Source organism: Chrysochloris asiatica, unplaced genomic scaffold, assembly GCF_000296735.1.
Source record: "Chrysochloris asiatica unplaced genomic scaffold, ChrAsi1.0 scaffold00002, whole genome shotgun sequence".
In the NCBI taxonomy this organism is placed as follows: Eukaryota; Metazoa; Chordata; class Mammalia; order Afrosoricida; family Chrysochloridae; genus Chrysochloris; species Chrysochloris asiatica.
Window position 1 is genome coordinate 17,849,997 of NW_006408520.1, and position 22,200 is coordinate 17,872,196.

Sequence of the window (22,200 nt, forward strand, 5' to 3'; positions counted from 1 at the left end):
GCAGTGTTTCGTTCTGCTGTGCATAAGATCGCTATGAAGCAGTACTGACTCGATGGCATCTAACAATAACAACAACAAGGGGAGGCTGGTGGGCTTGAACTGCAGACCTTGTGGTTTGCAGTCCAGTGCTTATCCTACAGTGCCACACCAGGACTCTAAGGACCTGGTAGGATGTACCATATACTGCGATGGGAACAATTTTTTGTACTGTTTTTTTCTTTCCACTAGTACAGCAACTTCAGTACAAGTTCCTTTCACCTCCTTAAAATTTACCCTAATGCAATATTGTGAAACTCAGTTTTGTATGTGGCAAATATTTTAATTAACTAGATGCACCTCCTCCCCAAATTCTACAACCAAATTTTTCTCCATTCTTTTCAACCTAATTAATGAACTACGACCATCCAGAAGTCTGAGACAAATCTTACATTGCTTCATATGTTTTCTTTTCCAGGGTTGTAGAACATGCAGAAGAAAACAAGATGACCTCTAAAAACTTGGGGGTGATATTTGGGCCATGTCTCATTAGGCCAAGACCGACAACTGCTCCTGTCACCATCTCCTCCCTTGTTGAATATTCTCATCAAGCACGGTTGGTGGAGTTCCTCATTACTTACTCACAGAAGATCTTTGATGGATCCCTGAAGCCACAGGATGTAGCTATGGGCAGTCCAGGCATGGTTTCACCTCAGGTTGATCAAGGCTGTCTTCTGAAGCCAATGTTATCACGAGAAGAAAGAGACCCAGAACATCCCATGAAGCAACTGTTTTTTTCATCAAAGGAAGTAAGTTCTGACCTTGATGGAATTGTCTTGGAACTTTGTGATGTTTACATTATAAGTTAAAAACCTTTGAAGTATTTATTTTGAGGTTTGTGTTTGCTTCTTCAAGAATAATAAATATTCTCTGTCATCAACAGGATGTTCAGACTGTCGATAGTGAAAGCAAAGTTTTGGAACAAGTTACATCATTTGAGGAATCAGAACACAAGCAAAATGCATTAGAAAAATGTATTGGTGAGTGACCATATTAAAAAAAAAAAAGTATATGGTACTTAAAACTTCCAATAAAGCATGTTGAAAAACATAGTACAGTTAAGCAAAGGCAGGAAGCTTCATTAGTAAATGGGTCTGTGGCAGCCCTTAAGTATTTTGTTGTTGTTAAGTACCGTGGAGTTGGTTCCGACCCACAGTGACTGTGTACATGGTTTCCAAAGCTGTAAATTTTTATGGGAGCAGAAAGCCTCATCTTTCTCCCGCAGTACACCTGGTAATTTTGAACTGCTGACCTTAAGATTCGCAGCCAGATTGTAACCACTACACTACCAGAGCTCCTTTAAATCCCAGTCTTCATTATGGTCTTTCTTACAAAAACACATCTTGGAACTCAAAGGTATTTTTTTGTGCTCCTTTTGAAAAATTATTTTGTTTCTGCATTTTGCCATCAGCTGAACTCAGGGCGGAGATGCCTGTTGTTGTTGTTGTTGTTGTTGTTGTTGTTAGGTGCCATCGAGTTGGTACCGTCCCATAGCAACGTTATGCACAGCAGAATGAAACACTGTCCAATCCTGGGCCAACCTCAGTACTGTTGCCACGCTTGAGTATGTCGATGCTGCCACCTGGCCAATCCATCTCGTTGGGGGTCTTCCTCTTTTTCTCTGACCCTCCACCTTACCAAACATGCACTGAGCAATGTAATAATTAGCCTCATCTTTTCAGTATATTTACATAACTGCTCCTTCAAGAATCAAACTAGATTTCTAATATTCACAAGTGATTTTCTTTCCAGATGTTCTTTCCCTGTGACCTCCCTTGAACACCTTAAGCACACATGAGTGTATGTCTCGTTATTTCTTTCACCACAGTGTTACACTTCAGTGGTTCTCTCTATAGGATGATTTTAGTTGCAGTGATTGGTAGCTGTCATGCTTTTGAAAAGATTTCATTTATTACTGTAATTCTATGTATTCCAAACACAAAATTCTACTACTGCTGTATAGATCCCAACTCAGGATTGAACTTGGGATTTGTTGTTAAGTGCCGTCAAGTCAGTTCCGACTCCAATGTATAGAATTTCGGAGGAGCAGCTGGTGAGTTTGAACTGCTGACCTGTGGTTCAAACCAATCTTGTGGTTGAGAGCTTATCCTACAGTGCCACACCAGGACTTGGTATAGTGTGCTTACTTCACTATCCCATCAAATAGGGTTCCTAATTAAGAATAACAATAATACATACTAATCAAGTTATTTGTTAAGTGTTTATCTAAGCTCTTTCAATATTAGATCATTTAGACCACACAGCAATATAGATACAATATTATTTATTGTTTTAGGGAGCCCTTTTTTGTTGTTGTTTTATTTTTTTGACAAATGAGAGCATTTACAAACAGTGAAGTGTCTTCTCTGGTGTAAAAAGTGGTAGACCTGAGGTTGGAATCTAGGCACCTGGGTTTCAGAGCCTGCACAGACACCATATGCTGTAGGTGTTGCCCTCAGAACTGCCCCTCAGAATCCACTTTGGTGCTTATAGCCCGACTGCAGTCTATAAGTGTGGAGACAGACCCTGGGGGAGTGCCGTGAGGAAACGCTGCCTTGGGAGCTCAGGGGCGGGGTCAGCAGTCTCAGGTAATGAAGGGGGTCAAATGAAATGCTGAGTGAAAATGTACCCAGCTGGGCACCCTGTGTGCAGGCCACTTCACATGACATGGAAAGGACTAGTGAGGGGACAGGATTGTACAGCTGTGCACCAGGCAAGCCAAGTTTACTGCCAAGGCACAGCGTTACTGGAGGTTTCTGCAGCAGGAAAGAGGAGAGTGAACAGAGGGTTTGGATATTCCAAGAAGAGGAAATTTTGTTGGGCACCGCAGCAAAAGGGTCAGGGTTTGAAGGAGCCCAGGGTTCTAGTTTGAGAAAACCTGGACCCTGGGTCCTGATGATGTTGTTGCTAGTTGTCGCTATGTCATCTCTGACACATGAGACAGTAAATATGGGATTGACATGTGTTTGACGTTTTACTTTAAAACCTGCACATTCATTTGACAGACTGGAGGTCATGCTCCATGTATTAGTTGATGAGCTATGAAGGACATTTCAGCTCTTAGCCCGGTAGTCTGAGTTGAGGGTAACTGAAAGGCAGGTTAAGTAAGCTGGCAAAATCTTTGGGATTCAAGGCACACCCACATTCGGTTGGCATGTAAATTGTTATAACTTCTGAGGTTAATTTACCAATGTTTACATGTTGAGATATTGACAGTCCTTTCACCCAGGAAATACTTGTTCATATATAATGTGTGACATATATAAAGTTATTTTTAGTGTGTACCTTTACCAATCTGAGTGTGGTGGTGGTAGTTATGAGCCGTGGAGTCAGTTCCAACTCAGAGCGACCCTGTACAGGGTTTCCAAATTACAGTGACTTACAATGTGTCCTGGTGTGGCATGGTAAGATAAGCACTCTACTGCAAGGTTGGTTTTTAACTGCAAGGGTGGCAGTTCAAACTCACCAGCTGCTCCTTAGAAACCCTATGCAGGGTCACTATGAGGCGGGACTGACTTGACGGCACTTAACAACAACAACAAAAGTATAAAATTCTAACATTTGTAGTCAAAGGCGTACCTTTAACATTTGACAAATATCTAATTTCTCTGCATAGGTAACTGAGACTAACTTGTTGAAAATAAGACCATAGTTGTTTTGAGAGGGTGCCTATCTATAATTCATTCATACCTCTTATTAAGTACATGCCACAAAATTTAATTTTTAACTAGATCTTTTCTTTTTGCAGATGACAAAGTATGTTTGTTACTAGACCACCACCTGGAAACAGCATCCCAGAAAATGGAAGACGTGTGTAAATCCCCTAAGCTGCTTACTCTGAAATCTGATAGGGAAGCCAACAATGTTGAGAGGCATACTCGAAGGACCAAGGTAATGGTTAGACCTGTAAGTTTGCCTGTAGACAGACTCCTCACTGCAGGCTTTCCTCACGAAAGAAATGGCAGATATATGGGAAATGTCAGTTCAGACCAGTTTTACAAGAGTCCTGCCATTGAAGGAATGAATAGAAAACACATCCCTACTACTGCTTGTTCCAAACTTGATGGCAGTGACCTGCAAACTCTACAGAAAACCTGGGATAAGCCGTGTGAGCACAATGACCTGACTGCAAAGACGGCAAGGATCCCCCCCAGTGCACTGCCAGAAAAAGGAGTGACGACGAGCGTGAGGACTAGTGGGGGCCATTTGGTCCCTGCCAGCCAGTCTAGTAAGCCACACACGGAACCAGTCAGGTCAGCCAGGGAAGTGCTGGAAAGACGGTCCTCAGATTCAAATCCACTTGTTCCTGCCAGAGCCCCCAGAACACTGCAGCCCCAACACTGGACAACGTTTTATAAACCACGGACTCCTGGTAGCAGTATAAAGGGGAATGAAGAGAGACCGGCCAAGGCCTCCACAGCAGTGCCTCCTGGCACAACTCTTACTCCCCAGGATCACGTGGTAAAATCACCTCCAAACTCAGAAAGTACAGCAGCTTGTCCTGGGCAGCCTGTTAGCAAGACTGCAGGGAACTCTGAGGGGCCTGACCTGCCTGATGTGAACCCAACGTGTCAGAGACCAAGGCTAAAGCGAATGCAACAGTTTGAAGACCTTGAAGATGAAATCCCACAATTTGTGTAGAGTTGCCAAAATTCAAGTGTTATTTTATTTTGTTTCATTTTGTTTTATGGTTGTTTTGTTTTGTGGTATTGTGTTTGTTTTTGAAAGAACATTTGACGGGGCCACTTTTGTATAGGATTGCCAAACTGTGGATTTTGTTTTTTTTGTTATTGTATTGTGTTATCCTGTGTTGGTTATATTGAATGGTAGAATGTTTTGGTAGGGCCACATTTGAGCCTCACTGGAATTTTCTTTGAATTCTGTAATTTTTGAGCGTGTGAATAAAATAGGTGGACTCATATTTTTAAAAAGTCAGTTGATTTTTCCCATAAAATGGTCCATTTAAATGTATCCTTAATATATAGTACAGTTCTCAACTAATAGGTATAATTGGGAAAAATCAGCTATATTTTTTGATGTGAAATTTAAGTGCTTATTTATGGAAGGAATGGTTCTGAATGCGAGTGTCTAGAAGACCTTTGTTTGTTACGATTGCCCCCTAAACACAGTTCCCACCGCAGCGTATCTGTCACATTAGCGCTTTGTTGTCTGTAAGCTGCTAGTTTTCAATTGGCAATTCACGTCTTTCATATCTTAACTTTTAAACATTTACATAGTGGTCGAAAGGCTTGCCAATCTGCATTTAATTGCATCTACTGGATTACCAGATTTTACATTTGATAGTTGAATTGTACAGAGACAATGCACTTACACCTGTTTCCAAATTGTGTAATTCAGTTATATATCTTATTTGACTTTAGATGGCTTTAAAACATTTGCTATTTTTCATCCCTTGGGTTTTGTTTTGCGTAAGCTTTTGTTTTTCAACAATTCTGAACTTTATGGTATTTTATATAATGGTCCAAAAATGCCTATTTCAGAAGTTTTTAAATTCAGTACATTTCCTCTTAATATTGTATGGGTTTTGTTTTAACCATTTCTTTTGTATTAAATGTTTTCACTTATAAATCCTTTTCTGTATTTTTTTCCTACTTGGACTTTCAGTCATTGACAATATTAATTTCACCTTAATTGAGCAGAAATTTCATTTAGATTGATTCTGAGAGTAGAGTTTAGTCAGCCTCATTGTTTGAAACTTGAGAAAAAGCTTAGATAATTTTTTTCTGTTTCATTTATTTCCAGATTTTAGAACTAATGCATTCCTGTTAACTCTGAGTTTTGTCATGTTGTCTAAAATAGGATACAAAAGGGACAAAAAGTCTTATTTCTGTGTATGAATTATATTTGTAACAAATGCTTCTGTCTGGCTGTTACATTTGACACACACACATACGCACACATATAAAGGAATCATCTTGCTTATGAAAGACTAAAAGAAGACAAGAGTCCTCACTATGTGCCAGAAATGTGGCTAAATTTCATACATGCATTATCTTACTTCACATTCATAGCAACCTATAATAGGTAAATATTGTATTATTCCTCTGCTAGAGATAGGAAACTGTGACTTAGTTAAATAATGTGTGCCAGGCAGAGTCAAATCTTAAACAAGTCTTTCAGATTGTCCTGATTAGTGCTCAACATCAATCACATCAAGAACTGTTCATAACTATGTCTTTAGTAGGTCAGTTGAAATGGGCCGTTTGGTTCTTACTTAGTCTTACTTTTAGTGCAAGAAAAGACTAGAAGACTTTTCAGTGATTTACTAGCTGCACATGTAGTAAGTAAAGTTGATTGTGATGAAAAATTTGTTGCAAGTAGGGCTTAGTTCTGTCTTTTCAAGTGAGGGCAAATTTGCATAACATTCCTGGTATGGCACCATAGGATAAGCAGTCAACCAAGAGGTCCGTTTGAATTGCAGGGTCAGTGGTTCAGACTCACCAGCCACTCCTCGGAAACTACACAGGATCGCTGTAAGTTGGATTTGACTTGACGGCACTTAACCACAACAACAAAGATCCAATAAGATCACTAAGTCAGATTTCTGATAACTCAGGGACTGCCTTATATCAGAAGGTGTTCAACAATAGAAAACGCACTTTTAAACTCCTTCAATTTTCTTTCAATGTATTGAGACAACCAGTCAAAGAATATCACACATAAGCTGGCATAACTGTTTCTCCTCACTGTCAAACCTACTAAGTTCCTTGTTCCTCACAACAGATCTACCTACTGTGCGAAGGTACTGGGTTCGTTCATTCTTCTGTCTGGCCTCTTGTCCATCGTGTAGCCATCATGTAGATGCTTGCTTGTTTCCCCCATAAGCACTAAGCAAGTATCTCCTAAGAAGATGCCCTGCTACCCAATCATGTGATGAAAGTCATTCATAAAGTGGAACTGAATGTGGTGGACATCATTCATAAACCCATCATGTATGTTATGATGTATGGGAAAGATGTGAGCACAGAATAAGGACAATAATCATGAGACCCATAAAGCTTAGTGGAAAGCACTTTGAGTTAGATAAGTCGTTTGTGAAGGATTGACCATAAATTCTGTAGACAGGCTTATTTTGCATTCTGAGAACTTATAAATTGATGCTACAGGGTCAGCAGTGGACTGCTAAATACAAGGTTAGTTGTTCAGATCCACCAGTCCTTGAAAACCCTATATAGAGTCATTATAGTTATAACCAACTCAAAGGCACTTAATAATACTTTTAGACCTCCTGAGATTTCTTTTGATACAGAGCTGAAGAAGGTAAGATTCTTGTGGGGGATTTGTTTCTAGAAATCTCATGAGCAAATAGAAGAGTGCTTTCCATTTTTGGATCATTTAATTTCAAGATGGTACTTTGGCTTCAAGGAACTCTGGTAGCGTAGTGGTTACAAATCGGGCTGTGAACCGCAAGGTCAGCAGTTTGAAGCTACCAGCTGTTCCGTGGGAGAAAGATGAGGCTTTCTGCTCCCATAAAGATTTACAGCCTCGGAAACCCTGTACAGGGTCACTATGAGACAGAACCAACTTCACAGCACATCACCACCAGCACCACTACAGCTTCAGCTATTGTGTTACAGTACTTTGTACAACTCTCAAAATCTCTCAAGGGACAATCATTCTAAAATTTTATGATTTTGTAATCAGTGTAATAATCTAATGGGTTTGTCTTTCCTAGAAGAAGGGAGGGAATTATTTTGATGTGTAATCACAATTGGACGAGGGGGCTTCAAAAAGTTTGTGGGGAAATTCCATTTTTCCCACAAACCTTTTGAAGCCCCCTAGCACATGTAGACAATTCAGTAATACCTAGAGTTCAGCAAGGTTGCTATATTCATAACCTATGTGCAAAAATCCATTGTATACTTATATTCCAGCAACAAATAGAAATTGAAAGGTTTTAGAAAGATCTCTTCAACACAAAAATCTGAAGGACTTAAGAACAAATTTAACAAAGGATGCACAAGATCTTCATGAGGAATATTTAAATCATATCAAGAGTTATTTAAGGAGATCTTAAATGTACCTTAAATTGAATCTTAAATTGGAAGCCACAGGATTGTAAAATATTTATTTACCTCGCTTTTACTTAGAGATTCAGTGTAATATCAATGAAAATATTTTTTGAACCAGTTGCAGTGTAGGCATGATATCATGCTCCATTGCCCCTAAATAATGTGTATTTTCTTAAAACAAGGTCAACGCTACATATCCTACTCTTCTTATCTGTTCATTATTGCAATCCAGGAGTATATGCTACACTTACTTGCCCTGTCTATTTTGCTTCCTTCAATCTGAGTCAGTTCCTGCCTATCTTCCCTTTCCTCTCATGACTTTGACACTTTTAAAAGAGCCCAGTGACTTTGTAGAATGTTCCTCAGTTTGGGTTGACCTAATGTTTTTCCCTTAATATATTAATTCAGGATATGCATTTTTACTAGAAATACCACAGAAATTATCCTGTATTCTTATCATAGACACACAGTGTCACTCTGTCCCATTACTAGTGATGTTTACTTGGTTAAGTTGGCTAGAATGGTGTATGTAGAATAGGGTTGTATTCTTTCACCATACTTATTCAACCTGTATGCTGAGCACAGAATCTGAGAAACTGGATTATCTGAAGAAAAATATGGCATCAGGATTGGAGGAAGACTCATTAACAACCTGCAATATGCAGATGATACAACCTTGCTTGCTGAAAGCGAAGAGGACATAAAATATTTACTGATAAAGATCAAAGACCGTAGCCTTCCGTATGGGTTGCACGTCAATGTAAAGAAAACAAAACAAAAATCCTCACCACTGGACCAATAAACAGCATCCATATAAAGGGAGAAAAGATTGAAGTTGTTCAAAGGCTTAATTTTTTTTGGATCAACCATCAACACTTAAGGAAGCAGCACTCAAGAAATCTAACGATGTATTAGGTACAAGACCTCTTTAAAGTGTTGAAGAGCAAAGATGTCAGTTTGAGGACTAAGGTGTGCCTGACCCAAGCATGGTATTTTCAGTAACCTCATATGCATATGAAAGTTGAACAGTGAATAAGGAAGACCACTGAAGAATTGATGCATTTGAGTTAAGGTGTTGGAGAAGAATATTTAAAATACCATGGACTGCAAAAAAAACCTATCAGATCTGTGTTGGAAGACGTACAGCCAGAATGCTCCTTGGAAGCCAGGATGGCCAGACATCATCTCTCATACTTCAGTCATATTATCAGGAGGGATCAGTCCCTGAAGAAGGATACCATGTTTGGTAAAGTGAAAGGTCGGAGGTAAAGAGGAAGACCCCCAATGAGATGGATTGGCACAGTGGCAGCAGTAGCAATGGGCTCAAGTGTAGTAACAATTGTGAGGTTGGCACAGGATTGGGCAGTATTTCATTCTGTTGTGCATAGGGTCGATGTGAGTCAGTACCGACTCAAGGGCACCTAACACAACAAATATATATATATTGTAATATTGAAATCCCCAGTCTTCAGGTTTTTCCAAGCTAACTGCTGCACTTTTTTGCCATGACCTCACCAGTTGTTGTTTTTTTCTCTCGTCTCTTTGTACATCAAGATGTTCCAAGCTCAATTTATACTATATGGAAACCAAAGTCTGACAAGTATACATTGTCAATGGGAAGTCACTGTCTTTAAGCCCTAATGGACAAATCTAAGAAATGCATGATTTATATATATATATACATATACATACAAACACACACAGATCTAGATGTACATAGAGATAGTTTGTATAAATTCCCGATTTCACTTTGATATCTTTAATTCTAATTCAATATTTGGGATTTAATCTAGCCTGTTCCTTTCTGTCCCATCTCTCATAGTGAAAACCCTGACTCCTACCTATACTTGCTCACTCTCCCTATATGTGCCAAACTTTTGACAGTGTCGATTGCCAATTTGGTCCACCTACCACCAAAATCAGGCTGCGAACCTTAAGGTCAGCAGTTCGAAACTACCAGCGGCTCCGCGGAAGAAAGATGAGGCTTTCTGCTCACGTAAAGATTTACAGCCTCGGAAACCCTGTACAGGGTCGCTATGGGTCAGAACCGACTTGACGGCACTTAACAACAACAACCAAAATAGATAATACATTTTCAGCCTTAGCCATACCAGTTCATAATGTCTGAACACACCAATCCCAATCATGCCAGTTGAATTCCTGTCTCTGAACACATGGGCCCTAAGTGTCTGCTGAATCCTTGACCTACTCCCCAGTGATACCAACCTTGACCATGCCCTTTGAACCCTAGGCTCCAATCATCTAGCTGAATTGTCAGTCCCACTGGAGAAGAGGAAAGGGGCAAATTTACAGTCTTGATAATAAATAATTTCATTTTAATTTACGATGGAAAATGTTTAAATGGATATTTATTAGGAATGTTTAACAGGCAAGAAGTTTATAGAAAATTTTAAATGATGATTTTGCTTCCTCTTTTTGGTCTAAGCAAATAATTTGAAAATATCACTAATACTTTCTGTAGCAGCTGAACCATATTATGTACTCTTTAAATGCATTTATAACCAAGCAATTTAATTACTCTGCACACAAAATTAACATGCTTTTCAGAAAATAGAATAACAGACTAGTTGACCACATTTCTGAATCTTACCTGAGTTCCTCTTAAACTCTTTATGCAAACAACTAGCAATTAGTAGCCATACATTACATGAAAACCTGTTTCAGGTTTCTGGGTATAGCCATGCCTCATCACTCTAATGTGGTGCTGTGAATTAATGCGCTGGACTGCAGTCGGTTTGAACTGCAAAGTCGGCGGTTCAAGCTCATCAGTCACTCCTTGGAAACCCTATACAGGGTTGCCATGAGTTGGAACTGACTCAATGGCACTTAACAGCAACAACAACAGTCATTCTAGGGTATTGTGAGCCTTCCTTGTAGTGATGAAAGAATTGTAAAGAAGAGATATCACGGTGTGAATCTATCAATGAGCTTTTCACTGTGAAGTTGACCCTAAAATTTAAAAACCTGGACATTGGCTGGAAGTGTGGTGACATCTAATTTATAATTGCAGACACAGAACATGGTGTATAGAAGTAGGTGTGTGGTAGATCAGAAATTTACTTTTAGAAATCTACTTCCAACGAAATCAAAACCGTTGTCTGTAGCCAACCATTTTTACTTCAAAGTTGAGTGAGTTAATCTTGTTTAGCTTATAGACAAGTGAGTAGAAAGTGTTGTGATTCAGTACTGATGAAATGTCTGTAGATTCTCCATTGACAAGTACAAATATATAAATATTTCATACAGATTCATTGGAGAGTTTTAAATGATTTTTTTTTAACTATCATAAATGTAAAAAGTATAAGAATGTAATGCATCATTTAGAAAGTAATTAGTGCTTAAAAATTTTTTTTGGTACCAACCCCTTAATTAGTTACATAGCCATCAGTACATACCTCCTTTATCACAGAGCTGTCTCTCTTCTTCCGCCTCCCACTCCTCAAAGATAACCACTGTCTGAAATTTAATGCTACAAATTCCCTGGTTGTTGTTCCTGTCTATGTATTGTTTAATGCTATATTTAAAAAAATCTTTTTACAAGTGTAATCATTGACTTTTATGAATTGCTTTTTACAATCAATGTGTTTTTGAGATTCATTCATGCAGATATTTGTAGCTATAGTTTACTTGTCCTTGTTTTAAAAAACAAACTACTGTATACCATTGGATGAATCTACTGCAATTTAGTAATCATCCCACTGATGCTGGGCACTTAAGTTGCTTCCAGTTTTCTTTACCTTGATGAAAAATGTGGCATTGAAATCTCTATTTTTTTTTTTTTTAACAAATCTACTTTAAAATACATGCGGTTATCACCTCATGTCATTTGTACTAAAACAAACATTCTTTACATTTTGCAGAGGAGTAAATAGGTTTCGAAATCTTTCAGTAATGTTCTCTAGGTTATATGTTGTTAGCTGCCCTAAAGTCAATTCCAACTCATGGCAACCCCATGTGTATTAGGATGGAGCTGCTTCATACTGTTCTCAAGGCTGTGACCTTTCAGAAATTAATTGCCAGGAGTGTCTACCTCGGCACCTCTGGATGGGTTCTAACCACTAACTTTTCAGCTAGTAGTCAAGAACACTTAGAGAAACCATAGGTTATAGATCGAGTAGAAAAAGGTTTCTTTACTTTAAATTGTCTCTCACTTCTGAATGATTTCATCCTCATTTTTGCAAGCCAGAGGTTGTCATAAATCTAGGCTATAGTGTATGTTTTCTTTTTAGTTGCAGGATACTGAAAGATTGTTGTTATTGTTAAATGCGACTCACTGTGACCCTTTATAGAGTCTCTGAGAGGCTGGAGTGTTTGAACTGCTGACCTACAGTGACACACTGAAGGGTTATAATCCCAAATTCAAGGCCAAAGTTGATTCTTTTAGTTAAGACCTTCACATCTAAAGTTGCCAAAAGTTTCCTGGTTACAGTGAGTTTTGTAGGTTAACCTTTATGACAAAAAGAGGCCAATAGAACAGATGATAGAATAAACAAATCTACCCCCTTGGTCCTCTATGAAACCAGTTTGGAAAAGAGAGCTGTAAATGGAGAGCTTTAGAACAGCTTTAGTGTGAAGAGAATAGGGTTTGAATAAGGTCTCCTAGCTGCCACTCGCAATAAGTAATCTAGGTTGGAAATGATGAAGCCCTATAATAAGCCACTGTCTGCGGGGATGATGACCTAAGTTTTTGTTTATTTTTGGAACGTAATTGGCAGAAATTAGTGACTCACTGTCAGTGTGGAGTTGGTGAAGGTTGAGGGGTGAAGTTGGGCAAGGGACAAAAAAACATGCTTAACATGGAAACCTGGAAGTGTACTAATTATCTTCAAATATCACTAGTGAAAACAAGGGATTAAAGATGAACATCTTGTTTGTTTCAGTGGAAGAACGAGTTCCCATGACTGGGAGTCAGGGGGAGGCAGTTTTCATATCAGTACCATATATGGAAGTCATTTTTGATTGGTGGTGGTTATGTGCCGTGGAGTTGGTTCCGACTCATAGCGACCCTGAACAGGGTTTCAAGGCTGTAAATCTTTATGGGAGCAGAAAGCCTCATCTTTCTCCTGCAGAACAGCTGGTAGTTTCAAATTGTTGACCTTGAGGTTCACAGCCAATTCATAACCTCTAGACTACCAGAGATTAGAACTGTTGAAAAAAGAAATGGATTATCTTGTGATTTAGTGAATTCCCAGAAATTGGGAATGCCATCAAGTCAAAAAACTGAATAACAACCAACTAGGATTATTATACAGAGCCCTGGTAGCATAGTGGGTTATGCATTGGCCTGCTAACTGCAAGGTCAGCAGTTCAAATCTACCAACCACCAGTTCTCTGCAGGAGAAACATGAGGCTTTCTGGTTCCAAAAAGATTTACAGTCTCAGAAACCCTATAGGGTCGCTATGAGTCAGACCAGACAACAGCACACAGCCGCAGCACCAGCACCAGCAGGATTATTATGGGAAGCGCTGGTGATACTGTAGGAAACACAAGGTCAGTGGTTCAAGCCTACAGCTGCTCTATGGGAGAAAGATGAGGCTCACTAACATCAGAACTGACTTGACAGCATATAACAACAGGATTATTATTAAGGAAACCTGGCAGTGCTGTATGATAAGCACTGGACTGCTAACTGCAAGGCTGATAGTTCAAATCCACCAGGTGTTCCTGGGATAAAGATGAGGATTTCTGTTCCCATAAAGATTTTTATTTTTAAACTCATATTGTGAATTCACTGATAGTTTACATGGCAGAACATTGGTTTTACATTCAGCCAATGGTATTTTGTTTCATTGCAATAATTATATCTCTGCATGCACCACTGATTAACAGTATTTGCCTCTATTACCTTTTAATTTTTGGATGTACACAAAAACATGCAGGCATATATTATTGTTTAAAGAGCCAAAGGGCACATTCTGTAAGCCTGCCTCCTGGCCACCAGCACTCAGTCTTTCTCTTTCCATGAGTCTAGAGTCCTCAGCTACTCTCTCTCTCCATGCCATCACCTCTACCTCTATCTCTGGTGTTGCTACTTCTCTGGATAGGATCCCACATTCTACTCATACTCTTCTCCCTTGATGGTCCTAGGGTCCTCTGTTCCTGGACTGTAAGATTAACTATTCCCCCTTTTTGTTACACAACCTCTGCCTTTACAGTTGTGACAATCGTAATTAATCATGATAATAGTTACTATTGAATGAAAAGAGTCCTATCCCTCTCTCCTTTCACCAGACCCATCTAGACAAGATGAAAACTATTCAGTAGGGACTCTACCTTCCCCCACTTGCTCTGAAACTATACTCCCTCTTGAAATTTTGTAAGCCAGGCACTTTGTGCCTTTATCACCCCCATTTTAGGTAACTAATGTCTAAGTTGCCCTTGTCTATCAACATGAGTACTGAGGGGATAGGCTTGATCAGTGATGTGAAGACTCCTTCCCTGTTGGTTGGTATTTTGAGCTACTACATCCATAAGTATAGGTCAAGTTCATCAAATTGTAGCAATTTACACTTGCTTCCTATATCAAATTTCTTTATCTTCCTCTAGTCAAGTTCTGATCCTCAAGCTATTGAAGCTATGTCAAATGGGTCCTATGTTCCCATAAACATTTACAGCCTCAAAACCCTTTACAGTCGCTATGAGTCAGAATCAACTTAATAGCACTGAGTCTGGTTTGGGTTTAGGATTATTACTAGTTAGGAAATTGTAGTTTTGTTGTGGTGGTTGTTGTTAGGTGCCATCAAGTTGGAACTGACTCATAGCAACCTTTATGCACAACAAAACAAAACACTGCCCAGTTCTGAGCCAACCTTACTGTCATTACTATGCTTGAGCCCATTGCTGCTGCCACTGTGCCAACCCATCTTGCTGGGGCCTACCTCTTTTTCTCCAACCTTCCACTTCACCAAGCATGATGTCCTTCTCCAGGGACTGGTCCCTCCTGATAACATGTCCAAAGTATGAGAGATGAAGTCTCACCATTCTGGCTTCCAAGGAGCATTCTGGCTGTACTTCTTCCAACATAGATGTTTGTTCTTTTGGCAGTCCATGGTACATTTAATATTCTCTTCCAACATAATGACTCAAATGCATCAATTCTTCTATTGTCTTCTTTATTCACTGTCCAACGTTCATATGCCTATGAAGCTACTGAAAATACCATGGCTTGGGTCAGGCAGACCTTTAGTCCTCAAACTGACACTTTAAACAGGTCTTGTGCAGCAGATTTACCTACCTTAGTCCTCAGAGTGTTATGTTTCCTCTTAACACTTAAAAGAGGTCTTTTGCAGCATATTTGGCTAATGCAACATGTCTTTGATTTCTTGACTGCTGCTTCCATATGAATGTTGATGGCTGATCTGAGCAAAATGAAGTCTTTGACAACTTCAATATTTGGACTAGATGATCTGTAAAGTCCTTTCAGACTCTGATCCTGAAATACTATAACCATGAATTGAAAGTGAAAGAAATTTTCCCAGGTTCTGTGGTGGTGGCTGTGTGCCTTGGAGTCGGTTCCGACTCCTAGTGACTCTGCATGGGGTTTCTGAGACTGTAAATCTTTACGGGAGCAGAAAGCCTCATCTTTCTCCATGGAACAGCTGGTAGTTTCGAACTGTTCACCTTGAGGTTAACAGCCCATCTACTAACCACTATGCTACCAAGACTCCTTTTTCCAGGTACTAGAAATCCTAAAATCACCGCATTAAGCAATTTCAGTATTTTCGTTGTGCCACTATTATCCTGAATTACAGTGTTGTCTTTTATAGGATAATATGGTGCTGCAGGATGTGCCCTTGGGCTTCTAACCACATGATTGGTTGTTCAAACCCACCAGCCACTCCTCAGAAACCCAATGCAAAGTTGCTGAGTCAGTACTGACTAGAAGGCACTTAACTACAAAAACAAGGAAAACCATGAATACAACAATTATTCAAATTTATGCCCCAACCACTAAAGCCAGTGATGATGGAATTGAAGAATTCTATCAACCTCTTCAGGCTGACACTGATCAAACTTGCAATCATGATGCATTGATAATTATAGTGATTGGAATGTGAATGTTGGAAACAAAGAGGAAGGGTCTGTAGTTGGAAACTAGACCTTAGTGATATAAAAGATGCTGGAGATCGCATGAGACCAATAATTTATTCATTGCACATAACATAAACAACACAAAAGGTTAAAGGAGCTCTGGTAGCATAATGGTTAGGAATTGGGCTGCGAACCTCAGGTTCAGCAGTTTGAAACTACCAACTGTTCCACAGGAGGAAGATGAGGCTTTCTGCTCCAGTAAAGAAACCTTGTACAGGGTCGCTATGAGTCGGAACCAACTCCACGGCACATAATAACAACAACAACATACACATGAACCTTACCAGATGGAATACACTGACTACAATCAAAGAGATGATAGAGAAGCTCAATATCATCAGCCAAAACAAAACCAGGAACCAACTGTGGAACAGACCATCAATGGCTCATATACTAGTTTAGGTTGAAGCTGAAGAAAATGTAAACAAGTACATGAGAGCCAATGTTGTTGGCGATTATTATTGTTGTTAGATGCTGTCAAGTCAGTACTGACTCATAGTAACCTTATGCACAACAGATCAAAATACCAGCTGGTCCTGTGCCAACCTCACAATCATTGCTACACTTGAGCCTATTGCTGCTGCCATTGTGCCAATCCATCTCGTTGGTGGTCTATTGGCTATATTCCAACTGAAATTAGAGACTATCTCAGTAACAGATTTTATGCATTCGACACTAATGACCAAAGACTAAGAGTTGTGGAATGACATCAAAGACATCAAACATTAAGAAAGCAAAAGGTAATTTAAAAGACTGGAAAGAAAGAAAAGGCAAAAATGGATGTCAGAAAAAACTCAGAAAGTTGCTATTGAGCATTGTTGTTGGTGGTGTAGTTAGATGCCTTTGAGTTGGTACCAGTTCATACAGCTAAAACAAATGGAAAAAATGAGGACGTCAAAGAGCTAAAGAGAAATTTTCAAAGGGCAGCTCAAAGAAGTCAAGTAAAATGTGCAAAACCCTGAAGTTAGAAAACCAAAAGGGAAGAATACACTCAACATTTCTCAAACTGAAAGAATTGAAGAAAATATTTAAATCTTAGCTTGAAACATTGAAGGATTCTATGGGCAAAATACTGAATGAGGCAGAAAGTATCCAAAGAAGATGAAAGGATACAGAGTCACTGTACCAAAAAGAAATGGCCAATGTTCAAACAGTTCAAGAGGTAGCATATGATCAAGAGCCAATGATACTGACGGAAGTCCAAACTGCGCTGACGGCATTGGCAAGAAACAAGATTCCAGGAACTGACAGAATAAAAATTGATATTTTTCAATAAACTGATGAAGCACTGGTGATACTCAACTATACCAACAAATTTGGAAGGCAGCCACCTGTCCAACAGAAAGGACGGTATTTTATTTGTGCACATTTGAAAGAGAGGTGAACCAGTGGAATGCAAAAGTTATTGAACAATATCATTAATATCACATGAAAGTAAAATTTTACTGAAGATAATTAAAAAATGGTTGCAGCAGCACATAGACAGGGAGCTGCCCAGAATTCAAGCAGGATTCAGAAGAAGACAAGGAACTAGGGACATCATTGCTGATGTCAGATGGATCTTGACTGAAAGCAGAGAATACTAGAAAGATATTTACCTGTACTTTATTTACTATGCAAAGGCTTTCAAGTGTGTGGATTATGATACAGTATGGATAACACTGCGAAAAAATGGGTATTCCAGGACACTTAATTGTGCTCATGCGGAACCTGTACATAGACCAAGAGATAGTTGTTAGAACAAAACAAGGGGATACTGAATGGTTTAAGATCAGGAAAAGTGCGTGTCAGAGTTCTATCCTTTTACTATATGTATTCAATCCGTATGCTGAGCAAATAATCTGAGAAACTGAATGGATATGAAGAAGAATGTGGCATCAGGACTACAGAAGACTCATTAACCTGCAACATGCAGATGATACAAGCTTGCTTGTCAGAAGTGAAAAGGACTTAAATTATTGATCAAGATTGAAGATCACAGCCTTCACTATGGATAGCATCTCAATAGAAAGAAAATGGAAATCTCACAGCTGGACCAATAAATGGCATCAGATAAAGGGAGAAAAGATTGAAGTTACCGAAGATTTTGTTTTGCTTGGAGTCACAATCAACACTCATGGAAGCAGCAGTCAAGAAATCAAAGGATATATTGCATTAACCAAATCTGCTGCAAAAGATCTCTTTTAAGTGTTCAAGAGCAAAGATCTCACTTTGAGGACTAATGTGTGCCTGACCCAAGCCAAAGCATGTGAAAGTTGGAAAATGAATAAGGAAGACTGTAGAAGAATCAATGAATTTGCATATGGTGTTAGAGAAGAATATTGACTGAAAATACCGTAGTTTGTCAGAAGAACAAACAAATCTGTCTTGAAAGAAGTGCAGCCAGAATGCTCCTTAGAAGCCAGGATGGGGAGACTTCATCTCTCATACCTTGGACAGGTTATCAGGAGGGACCAGTTCCTGGAGAAGGGCATCATGCTTGGTAAAGTGAAGGTAAGCCAAAAAGAGGATGACCCCCAACAAGATGGGCTGGCACAATGGTTCAAGCAATTGTATAACAATGGTCTCAAGCAATTGTGAGGTTGGCTCAGGACCAGGCAGTGTTTCATTCTGTTGTGACATTTAACAATAATTGTTGTTGTTGTTGTTGTCAGGTGCCATCGAGTCAGAACCGACTCATAGTGACCCCATGCACAGCAGAATGAAACAATGTCCGATCCTGGGCCAACCTCACTACCGCTGCCACACTTGAGTCCATCAATGATACCACCTGGCTGATCCATCTCGTTGGGGGGTCTTCCTCTTTTTCTCTGACCCTCCACCTTACCCAGCTTGACATCCTCTCCAACGATTGTTTCCTCTGGACAATAACACTTATTAATCCAGCAAAAAAGCATTTCAACCTCATCACTTGGAAGACAATAAATGGATCCTTAAAGTTCTTAGGAAAAATAACTGTTAATGTAAAATTGAATATAGAGTGATCATATCTTTCAGAAATGAAGATCAAATGTTCATGTTTTTAGGGAAAAAAAAAGTGAATTCATCACCCGCAAGCCTGTATTAATTGAAATTCTGAAGGATGGTCTTTGGTGGTGGTAGTTATGTGCCATGGAGACAGTTCCAACTCAGAGTGACCTTTTATAAGCTTTCCAAGACTGTATATTTTTCTGGGAGCAGAAAACCTCATGTTCCAGAGTAACTGGAAAATTTGAACTGCTGGCCTTGCAGTCAACAGTCCAACTCACAACCCACTACACTACCTGAACTCGTGGAAGGTCTTTAGGCGTAATGAAAATGATCCCAGATGGAAATACGGAAATGCAGGAAAGATGATGGCCTCTAGAATGGAAACACATGGCAACAATAAAGGAAAATACAGATAAAATTCAAGTATTTGTAAGTCAGCCTTGTCAAGAAAGTGGTAAAAGTAATTTATACTAACCTTAACAAAGATGTGTGTTGTAATATCAAGGGTAACCACACACAGAAAAGGAAATAATAAGTTAAAAGAAAGAACAAATATATAGTTTTTAAATTGAGGAACCTAAAAAAAGTCAGGCAGAAAAAAAAAAGATGACTGAAACACTAATTCCAATAGAAAATAGTGGGATGGGAGCTATAAACCCATGAATCAGTAACTGCGTGAAATGCAAAAGGACTAAATACTCCAAGTAATTGACTTATGTCAGAAAGTAATGCCAATATATGTGCTGTTTAAGGAGCCCTGGGAGAGAGTCTGCTGTTGCTCACAGAAAGATTTATAGTCTTGGAAACTCTATGGAGCAGTTCTGATCAGTCCTCAGTCCTCAGTTAGGGTTGCTGTAAGTCAGAATTGATTTGATGACAATGGGTTTGGTTTTGGATCCGCTGTTAACAGGAGACACATTTGAAATAAAGATGCATAGGAAGTACAAGGATGGAATAAAGATATATACTATCCAGTTACAAATGAAAAAGCTAGTACAGCTACATATTGCCAAATAAAACATTTTAAATCTAGAAGTATTACTACAGATAGAAGAATAGTCTGTAATGATAATTTCTGTGCTCAATCCACCAGGAAGATTTCACAATCCTAAGTAACATTGTTTCAAAAGACATAGGACAATAATGGATAAATAAAAGGAAAAGCAGACAAATTCACTATCATGAGGATTATGTCAACATATCTCTCAACAAGCAGACAAGAAAGGGATAAAAATATAGATGTGAAGAACAGTTAGCAAACTTGACCTAACTGACATGGAAAACTCTGTCAACAATGACAGACTTATTTTATTTAAGTACATTTTTTTAAATGATCAGAACTGACAATGTCACTATTAAGTGCCATCAAGTCTGTTCAGAGTGTGCATTATAAGTTAAAGGCAGGTCACAGGCAAAGGAAATTAGGTCAAACACCCAGAAGTTCAGAATAGCTAGATCAATATACTTAACTTAAAATCAGATGATGCTTGTGAATGATCACTTTACGCAGCACATTCGAGCTCTTGGTCATATTTTTCCACAAAGGAAGCACTCTAATTTGAATCTATTTCACTCCAATATTTGAAGACAGTGGTCATGGTCCCAGTTTCCTCTATCTCTGGCTAGGTATCACAGGTCTAAGCCCATTTATCATGTGACCCAGTTTTCAGACCCTGGCCCACTCCTTGGCCTTGTCCAACTCTAATGCCACATTTACCTGAGATCACTAAATTCTGTCAATGATGTTGTTGTTGTTATGTGCTGTGGAGTCAGTTCCAACTCATAGTGACCCTGTACAGAGTTTCTGAGGCTGTAAATCTTTACCGGAGCAGAAAGCCTCATCTTTCTCCCGTGGAGCCGCTGGTAGTTTCGAACTGCTGACCATGAGATTAGCAGCCCGATTCGTAACCACTACGCTACCAGAGCTTCTTTCTGTCAATGATAGTTCCAAATATTTCCTGACTAAGTTCTTAGGATTCCATCCCCACTCCCAGCATTGTTATTAAATCATACATTGGATTATTTCACATTATAATGTAGACCAGTGAGGACTACCAGTCAACATGATTACGGGAACTGTCTGAGAACATCAGGGAAACCCTGAACAGCTCTGGGAACATTTTATGAGGAGTTTTTCTGATAATATAGCTTAGCCCAAAAAGAAATATGTGCTTTGAAAAATCACTTTTAACATCAATTTTAGTTGATCGAAGAGAGGTTAAGAAATGATACCTATTCAATGCATTGCCAAATTAATGCAACCCACTCAATTCCCTCATGCTGGAACACTGTTGTCTTTGTTATATGAAGTCTTACTGTGGCTAGGTGCCATCAGGTCAATTTTGACCCATAGTGACCCAGTGTGGTGGTGGTGGTGGTGGTTGTATGCTTTGGAGTCGATTCTCACTCATAGTGACCCAGTGTAGTACAAAGAATTCCCCCGTAGTGTTTGCTAGGCTGTAGTCTTTCTGGAAGTTAGGTATCTTTTCCTGCAGAGCAGCTGGATTGGTTTGAAATGCCAACCTGTTAGCAGGCTAGCATTGTGCTACCAGGACTCCTTATTTTAGGTCTCTCTCTTTTATTGTTATTATTATTGGATATTCATAGCAGTTTTGTTTATAACAGCCCTCAAGTTCTTGTTGTCTAGTTAGTCAATCAGAAACTGGGAAATAGCCTCTATTAGCCTGTCTTTGCACTGCACTTGCAAGGCTTGCTCACAATGTACTGCCAAGCAAATATTTGTAAGTAAAAGAGAAAGAAAACCAGTAAACTAGTAGCAATTCACAAGTAAACTAGATAAACTCCATTATCAGGTATACTGTGTTAACATGAGTTAGGAATCTCAACTTGAACTGAAACACAAATTCTATTGCACCCTGTTCCATGCAAGCTGTTGTTATTCTTAGGTGCCATCGAATCAGTTCCAACTCATAGCAACCCTGTATAGGGTTTCCGAGGAGCAGCTGGTAGGTTTGAACTGCCGACCCTGTGGTTTGCAGTTCAGCGCTGATCCTACAGCACCACACCAGGACTCTTTAATGCATATAT

General features: G+C 39.2%; 1 protein-coding gene across 1 annotated transcript in view; it reads left to right on the plus strand.

Annotated features, from left to right (window-relative positions):
- Positions 1–4,677, plus strand: part of ARHGAP29 (Rho GTPase activating protein 29) — a 73,639-nt gene extending 68,962 nt beyond the window's left edge. The window contains exons 20-23 of the mRNA XM_006830947.1: positions 455–785; positions 920–1,016; positions 1,465–1,476; positions 3,785–4,677. Coding sequence (XP_006831010.1) covers positions 455–785; positions 920–1,016; positions 1,465–1,476; positions 3,785–4,677 — 1,333 coding nt within the window. The remainder of the gene's footprint in view (positions 1–454; positions 786–919; positions 1,017–1,464; positions 1,477–3,784) is intronic.
- Positions 4,678–22,200: the final 17,523 nt, after the last annotated feature.